General features: G+C 42.1%; 1 protein-coding gene across 1 annotated transcript; it reads right to left on the bottom strand.

Annotated features, from left to right (window-relative positions):
* Positions 1-1,068: 1,068 nt before the first annotated feature.
* On the bottom strand, positions 1,069-4,468 carry RGS2 (regulator of G protein signaling 2). The gene is made up of 5 exons (XM_080623710.1): positions 4,341-4,468; positions 3,895-3,996; positions 3,737-3,798; positions 2,644-2,810; positions 1,069-2,207 (listed from the first exon to the last, which is right to left on the bottom strand). Exons 1-5 carry the CDS (start codon positions 4,451-4,453, stop codon positions 2,013-2,015), a joined length of 639 nt encoding a protein of 212 aa, XP_080479836.1. The 5' UTR covers positions 4,454-4,468; the 3' UTR covers positions 1,069-2,012.
* Positions 4,469-8,783: the final 4,315 nt, after the last annotated feature.

The following is an 8,783-nucleotide window of genomic DNA, read 5'->3' as shown; positions in this document are numbered from 1 at the left end:
TGGTTAATTACCACATCCCAAATTGGCACAGGTTAATGCAGCTTCACTGAAGCCAATGAAGTTTCATGGAATTATTCCTGTCCTGGCTCTGAGTCATTAATAGGTATAGTTCTGGCTATTTTTATGTTTTTCAAATTGTTTCATTAGATTAGAAAAGCAATTATCAGCCCAGATCCATTTTTCCTGGTTAGGGAAATTAAAAAAGAGAAAAAACCACCTTTCTCTGTTGCAGTAAATCATTGAGCTGAGTGTTTCTTGTGCTTGTTTTATGTGAACTTAATTGATCAGCAAACTTAGCTATATGAGAGCTAGCTTTCACAGCCCCAGAAATGGGGGTGTAGCAGAGTGGCAGCTGTACCGTATTTGTTTCTTTCCTTGTATAGAGACAGCATAATAGGTATACGTATCTGTGTGTATGTATGTATGCATATCGCTATATAACCTGCAGTATGTATGTATACATGAATGTAATAGTTGCTTTTGAATAATCTTTGTACGTGTAATTGAAGTGGAAAATTCTGTAGTTAGAATTTTCTTGATGCTTGCAGGGGTGGATATATGTGCACCAAGCAAGTAAAGCTGTGGCCTGAAGACTGAAGTCAAAAGAGCTGGACCCAGGACCTAAACATACCTAGAACTTGGAAAAATCACAAAACTAACAAATTGAGAACTGTTTTTGAAGTACAGGTTCTGGATGTTGTCAGTTAAAAAAACTGACATGGAATAATGATAAGTAACTTTCCCTCCTAAGTGAGTGCTTATTAAGGGGAGTGAAATGCTTTTATTGTAGCCGCTATTGTACCTGTGTTGACACTGCACATGTTTTAAAGCCTGATACTAAAGCCTTCTTCAGCTCTTTTTGAAGAATAGGTCTTGAGCAGGAGCAACTGTGCTACTGGTGCCTGGGAAGCTGAGCAACAATACTGTTGCCTTCTGGCTGATCGGTTGTCATGGGTAGCCATACGTGTGCCTTGCACTGCTCTCAAGATGGGTTTCATGAGGACATGTTTAAGACTGAGAATATGATACGTCACCCCTGTTAAGATTTTGAGCACTGAGAATTTTTATTCTGTTTAAATACAAGCAAAACACCTGCTAGTACATTAAGAAGCAAGTGCTTTAAAGTAAGCCATATGAAGATTGCTCCCAGGACACACAGTCCCACTATTCTAGAGCTCAGTGCCAGAAAGTATGTATTTGTGTGTGCAAAACAAGCTAAGCAACAGAAGAAACTTTGTATCAAAATAGTTTAATAAAAACAATAAGAGACTTCACTGAAGCTTGCTGTCCTCAGGACAGAATTATGACATTATTGCAGCGTTCAACACAATCATAATTCACATATAATACTATACAGCTCCTGTTCACCTTGGCCGTGTTCTGCTCTTACTGTGGCCTTGTGCAGCCCTGCTGACACAACCCAGCCCTGCATACTTGAGTTGCAGAACCTGTTCCTCAGGGAACTAAGTTAAATCCCTTCCTCACTGCACAGTGCTGTTACTGTCTGGAAGTTGCACAGAAACCAAACACATCTCTTAGCAGCTAGAGGCAGTTTACAGAACCAGTGTGAACAAACCAAGTGACTGGCAACAGCAATACTGGTTGATGTTTAGGAAAAACAAGTATGCAACCAATTACTCAAGTTCCCAGTGCTGCCCAGCAGCTTCTGTTCACAAGAACAAAGCTCTGTTCTGACCTGCTGCATGGCCACCTCAGCCATGACACAATGACTTTTATATTATACAGCTTGGTCTAATGCATGCTTTCACTTCAGCACTTGCAGAGAAGCCCATTGCCAGCAGCTGGCTGGCAGGCTTCTTCATCACCACTGAATGCCCTCCAACAGCATCACTCTTTGCCATCAGCTTTGCACCATAGTCAGTATTTGTCCTTGCATTGTGGCAAACAGACTGAGTACTTGGTGTCTCAGACTTTCAGGTCAGGATGCTGCCATGAGCTGTGACTTGCTTTCTCACTAGCCGAGAGGCTTCCTTTTTCTTCTTCTTCATCACTCATGTTCCCTGGGCTGTTCTGGTGACATGGGTCTTCTTGCACAGCTCCTGATAGAATTCAGATTCCAAAAACCGTGGGTATGAGTTATTCTCCATTAAGCTGTAAACTCTTTTCTGTGCTGCACTGAAGCAGGTGTGTGTGGCTTCTTGAATATTCTGCGCAATCATGTTCTTGGTTTGGAAGTCTATATTTATCTGAAACAAAAAGGACATTTACATCAGAGAGCTGAATTCAAGGAAGTATAAAACACCATAAAATTTCTGAAGAGATAAATGCAAGATCCTATTACTTCAGGATCAAATTAATCAAGTTTAAAGAAAATAATTATTTTATACAAAACTGATATACTGATTCTGATATATTATCTTTCAGTGTGAAACTGAAGTATGTTACAGGTATTACACGCAGCTTTTGACTTTTCCCAGTTAAGATGGAAACTCTACGAAATACTGCTCATGCTGTTTTCCAGCTTGGTGAAAAGGCACTTAGGGAGAGACTTATATCCAGACACAAATATTAATGGTGAGGTATGTACGATGCAGTTTAGCATCTGTATCTTAGAGTTCAGAGAAACAAAGCAAGGCTGTAAGAACTCACAGAACAGGGCACTTATATTTAAGTTTCCTTTACCTCTTTGGGAGCTTCCTTTTCAATAAAGTCATTGTAGATTTTTTTTGCTTTTGATGTCAGCTTCTGTGGTGACTTGGTTTTCTTGAAGTCCTCACAGGCCAACCAGAACTCAATATTCTCTTCACAGAACTCGGACTTCAGAAAAGCTCGGAAAGCAGCAAGACCATCTAGGGGAAGGAGAACGAAACCAAGCCACATTGATTTACTATTTCAGGAATCTTGACTTTATCCACTGGTCACATCTGCTCCTACCAAAACTTTCTGCGGTAGTTCTGGTCTGGTTCTGTCAGGGGTATCATAGCAATAAAAAAAATCCACATTTATGCATGCAAACAAGTTGACACTCTAACAGCTTGGCAGGTTTCACTTCAGTCATTTAGGTAAATGTAAAGAATGAAACCCATTTCTACTTGCTTTTTTGTGATGCTTGCATATATATCAAACCCACCCCACCCCCCCACCCCCCCCAGATTGGAACTCCAGTGTTAACCTTTACACTGGAGTAAATATTTATGACTGTGCTACAAACATCTGGAATATTTTTTTTATGGAATGGAAAGGATGACTCAAGTTCAAAGAGCAAATGCTAATTTATTTTAGTCTTTTTGCTTTGCTGTTGAGTGCTTTTCCTTGTAGAACTACAATAAAACCCCTAGATCACTGAAGTTCTGTTGCAGAAGCCTTCCCAAGTTATTTGAATGCATTTGACTTGGTTAAGTGGTGAGCCCAGTGAACAAATGCTCTTTTCACACTTGACAAAGCTAAACTGACAGGTATGATTTTAATTGCAACGCTTACAGAAAAGAAAAATCCACTACAGTGAAGTATTCTTGATGGTTTTAATATTAATTTACAGGGTTGTTGTTTTTGTGGGGTTTTTTTTTTTTGGTGTTTTTTTTTTTTTTTTTTTTTTTTTTTTTTTAAACACTACTGCTATAATTTTGGCTTTAAACTGTCTACAGGATTTAACTTTCAAGACCAGAATCATATCTATTTCCATTAAAAAGGCATAATGAGGAAGCAATCTGTTACGGACATACAAACTGAACTGCCCTTTTGCTCCTGAATGTTACTTTTTTGAAGGCAAACTTACATTTGTTAGCAAGAAGTTCATCAAAGGCTTCTGACCACAGCTGGGCTTCTTCAGGGGAAGGTCTGCTTAAAGAGATGGAGAATATGAGACTTTATTGCTCGAGCTTTGTTTCTGTAGAACAGTCAGTATTTAAACAAAATCTCTTTCCAACAACTTACCTGAAGTAGGTGCGGTGTTTCCCCACTTTCTTGGACTTGATTTTAGTAGAATTGGAAGAGTTCTGCAGGAAGTAGCTCAGTCTCGTTTTCCAATCTTTAATACTGGAAAAACCAAGAGAAAGATGACTGTTAAACAAGACAACTCAAAAACCTTTAGGCACCTACCCCTCTACTGGCAAAGGCTGCAAAACTTTTCCTGATAGAACTTTGCCAGCCATAACTAGTCACCCAGAGCATCTGAGGGAAAGTAAACGACTTTTCTCCTTGCTTAAATCAACAGGTTGGCCCGCTAGCCAGTGACTGGTGTCACCAAGGCACAGCTGCAGGTGTCAGAGACCCACAAGCTGCTCTGCTCTCACGCTTCCCACCCGCCTCGGTCTCGGTCCAGCGGCTGGAAGCGGCTCTCTGGGAGAACACGCGGGGCCCGGGATAGGGCACCCACTCACATCGTTCTCTTCATCCTGCCCTTCTCCGCCTCCTCCGCCTCGCTGCGGCGGCGAGCACCCCGCTCCATCCGCCCGCTGTCGTGCTGCAGCGCAAGAAACAGTGCACCCGGCATCGCCGCGTCTCCACTACACACCGCAGCCGCCGCCGGCCGCCCTTATAACCCTGTCGGCGGGAAGGAGGGAGGGGCCTCCCCGCCTCGCACGGCTCCCGCGGCCGCCCCGACTAGCGGGAAGGGGAGGTAAAGGCGGTGCGGGCTGTGCACGGGCAGGAGTGGGTGTCTGTCCCTGTGTGCCAGGATGGGAAAGATTTGCCTGTATTTTGTTTCCCTGTTTTCCCCTTTCCTTTCATTTTTAGCATTTTTCTTTCTCTTTCCCTCCCCGTTCCCCCGCCCCCCCCCCTTCTTTTTTCTTCCTCTTTTTCTTTCCTTTCCGTTCTCCACTTGCCTTTGCTAGTGCCTTCTTGGAAATTTTTAGCCTGCCACAATGACATCCCCCGGGAAGGGCGTCCATTCCTGTGGCACTGGCAGCGGGGTGCCTGTCCTTTCTGTTCTGTCAATCAGAAATGTACCCTGCACTTCTGCAGGTTTTTATTTATATTTTAAAGGAAAACTCAGACTTCTGAGTACGGCTAATACATGAGGCAGGATAAGGAAGGACTTAGCCACATATCTTAAAAAAATGAAGTAACCATAAATCTGAGTATGTGGTATTTTTAGTGTCCACATCCCCACTAACCCTGGCTATTTTTCACTTTAATAAGCTGTCTGCACATGTGTTTTATCTCTGTATAGTGTTGCCACCTAGCAGTGAATTGTGTAAATTACTCCCAGTACATGAAGCTGAAACTGCAATTACTCCAGCCTTTGGCTTGTTGAAAATGCCATGTGGTCCTTCTCAGCAGCGTCCAGCTGAAGGACATCATATCCTAAGAATCTGGATTTAGGAATCATGTGATTTTCTCTTTAACCTACCCTGCTTTTCTGCTCTTTTCTGTGCATGTGTCTGCCTCTCCACAGTACTCTGCAGCATGTATTTTCCTGCCATAAAAAGCAGTGTTCAGAGAGACTGATTCCCCAAATACTGGCTGACTTCGGCACAATAGTGAAGCATCAAATGTCCAATCCTTTTAGGTAATCACCATAATATTGCAACCTCCCTGCTCACCGAATACACACAAAACTATGTAAAGGCGTCCAATTTTAGAGGAGATGTATAGACAAAATGAATGCTGTGATTTGTAAAAGCACTTAAAGATGCTCTCTAGTGCTGCCTATTGCGAGTCCTTTGCGGTATATACTGATGATCTGATAGGAAAATAAAGTTCCATCCTCTAAACTTTACCAAATCACTCTAAATGAGTTTCGAAACATGTAGGTCTTAGTGTTATATAAGGTATATACCTTTTTAAATGGGAAATTTTTACAAGGGTGTTACCATGGAAGGGAGGAAATGTGGAAACACTAACAGAGGTAAGGTTCTAGTGCTATAAAAGCATCAGTTCCAGAATCTTTATGGGGGGAACTTGCCAAAGAGGTGGCCAGGACAGGCAGTGCCTGTGTGATAGATGGAGCCGTGCTGACTCGTTTCCAAGTGCTTTCATCGTCACTCGCATTGAGTGCCAGGGTCAGCCAAGCTGTGCAGCTGCAAATGATTTGGCCAGGATCTTGCCAGGAGCTGCCAAGCTGCCTGTAACACGTCCGAGGATGGGAACGCTCTGCATGTGCAAAACTCACAGCACGCAGCCCCCAGGTTTGGGGGGGGAGGGAAGAGGCCAGGCTGCCTTGACTTGCAATAACAGATTAAAACTCGGCCCCTAGCCTTATCTGAAGTTGAGCCTCTGTGAAGGATCAGATGCTGTCCAGGAGAACAGCACGTCCTCACCTTCCACGTGGCCTGTAAGAGGTTTCTACATTTTATTTTTTTTTAATGCTGATTTCAAGTTTCTTTCACCTGATTCTTAAAGTTGACTGTGGGGAAATGTAGCCAAGAATGGTGGGAATTGGGAAACTTCAAAGTCTAGTAAGCTACAGCAGGGTTTGTTTAAGCATTTATATTCTAGGGGCTTACCCATAGCACACCAGAGATCCTGCTGGTGTTTGAAGCCTGACAGAATGTTTTCTTGATGGTGTTGGAGGAGACCTGCAAGGGTAGAGCTGGGATATTCGCAGCATCAGCCAAGCTGTGAAGCTGGTAGTATTCAGTGTATGGAAAATTGAAGCATGAATCCTGTATTTGTCCAATAATTTTTCTTAAACTTTTTAATTGCTTCCTTCAGATACCCATAAAAATGGAAGTGCCAGTTAAGAGAAGGAGTTATAACATTTGTAATATATTAAACAGTGGAAAAAATTGTGTTCCAGGTAAAAAAATGAGGTGAATGTGGACTTGTGAGGTTAGATGGCCTTATAAATCATACTCACGGTAACATATGATTTATAAGCTATTTAGATTAATACTGAATTTGATTGACTGCATTAAGGTATATTTCTAGTTTACATTTTTGTTATGCTGCTAAGCATAGATATCACTGTCTTTTCAGTAAAAGAGAAACTTTACAAAACACTTTCTTGCTTCATCATGCTATACAGTGTGTTTTCTGGCTAAGCTACTGCCCTTTGCCAGGCTATCAATTGCCCATCCGCACTATAAAAGATGTATTTCATTAATGTTTAAAAAGCAAGAAAACATATTGGCCCTCAATGTCACCAGTGTGCTGTCCAATGACCCATCAGATAGGGATATCAGGAGGATGCTTCTGGGAGAGGGCCATTGGCCCTTTGAGCCCATCTTCTTGGAAGCTGTACATGCACTGCTCTGGCTGGCCAGCTGCACCACTGGGCACTGCATGCAACAGCATTTGGGCTTGCTGAGCAATTTAAGATACACCAAACTAAAGTATTACTTTGTTTTACCAGTTTCTAGTTTTTCAAAGCAAGGATGGCAAAATGTCTCAGTTTGTTAGCTCACCTTCCTGAAGATGAGTCTGGTTTTACACAAACACTTGGGAAAGCAAGATCTGACATCTCAACCATGTCTTAAATGCTCTTTTGTAGCAGGATTTTGAACATTTCAGGAAAATTAGGTATTACTGCTTTCTGGAAAAGCCTAGGACTGCAATTACAGCACAGGATCAGTGTGTTGACATATCACAGTGCATAATGCTGCTGAAAAATCAGTGTCCTCAACTCCTGATGCCTCTCATCGGGAATGGGGTGTGGGGTGTGCGATCCTGGCTGTGGGACTCAAACAGGCGCATGGACCAGCACTCCAGATTTGTCTGTGTATATGCCAACCTCTGCTCCTTAAAAACAGTGAAGCTCTTGGTAGCTGAGGACAAATACAAACATAGCACCAAGTCTTTTCCTTTACGTGCTTCTTAAAGCTTCAGTCTATTTCTGTAGCAGTAATCTCATTGTCTAGGAGAAAGGCCAATGGAAAGTACTCGGGGGGGGAGCCTATAGCCCAAACTTTGCCATGGTAGTCAGTGAGAATTTCGCTATTGCCTGCAGTGAAATCTGATGTCAGACATTTAACGACACAAGCTCTCACCCTGGAGATCACACTTCTCTTGATAGAGGCTTTCTTGAGAATGTTCTGTCCTTTTTCTGCTTATATGATTTCTATGACCATCAGTGATGGCTGGATGTACAGAGGACAGTAACATATGCAATAAACATCCAGAGATAGAAGGTGAGGTTTTTTCCATCTCAGTTACGTTATATGTTGCAAGAGCTATGCTGATCTTTTCCAAGTCCCCAGTGAGTAGTTGTTCTCACTGCATCTCACTTAAATCTGTGTTTGCATTTTCTGAAATGCTAGTCCTTGTTTCTTCCTTTTATAGAGAAGGTTTGGATGATACAAAAGAACATATGAAAGCTGGTCCAGAGACTTTATAGCTGAGTTTCATAAAGCCAAGAGAGGGCAATATGCTTTTGCATGGTGATTCAAACCATTCATTACAGTTATTTGAAGAATACCTTATCGAACCCTTGGTGTCTTTCACTAGCCAAAAAATCATATTCAAAAGAAAGAATAAGATGTTGAGCTGTTTTTGTTTTGTAGTACAAATTACACACTTCCACTTTCCTGTATTTTTACAATGTTCTTTTTTAATTTATAGACATACAGTCCTAGTGGTGTGTCTATGAGATGGCTCACGTAAGCATTAGAACAGGTGACCAGCAAAGAACGCCACCACGCTGCTTAAAATAGCATTGTCAGAGTCTCTGTTCTTACCTCTGCTTTAGACTGTCTCTTCTCGGAGGCACAGAGGACTGATAGGTATTTGTACAAAAGAGCACAGAGGTGCCCTGCTATGGGTGGAAGCTATATGCTTCCGCACTGTGCATAGTTAAGTAATAGGAATCACGCATGGTACCTATGGCAGGGCACTATTTTCTAGATGAATGTTATGATTGCCACTCTGAGATCTTTTGTATGAGT

Source organism: Psittacula echo, assembly GCF_963264785.1.
Source record: "Psittacula echo genome assembly, chromosome: 7".
NCBI lineage: Eukaryota > Metazoa > Chordata > Aves > Psittaciformes > Psittacidae > Psittacula > Psittacula echo.
Note: the sequence above shows the minus strand (reverse complement) of the source record. Positions and strands in the feature narration are given on the sequence as shown.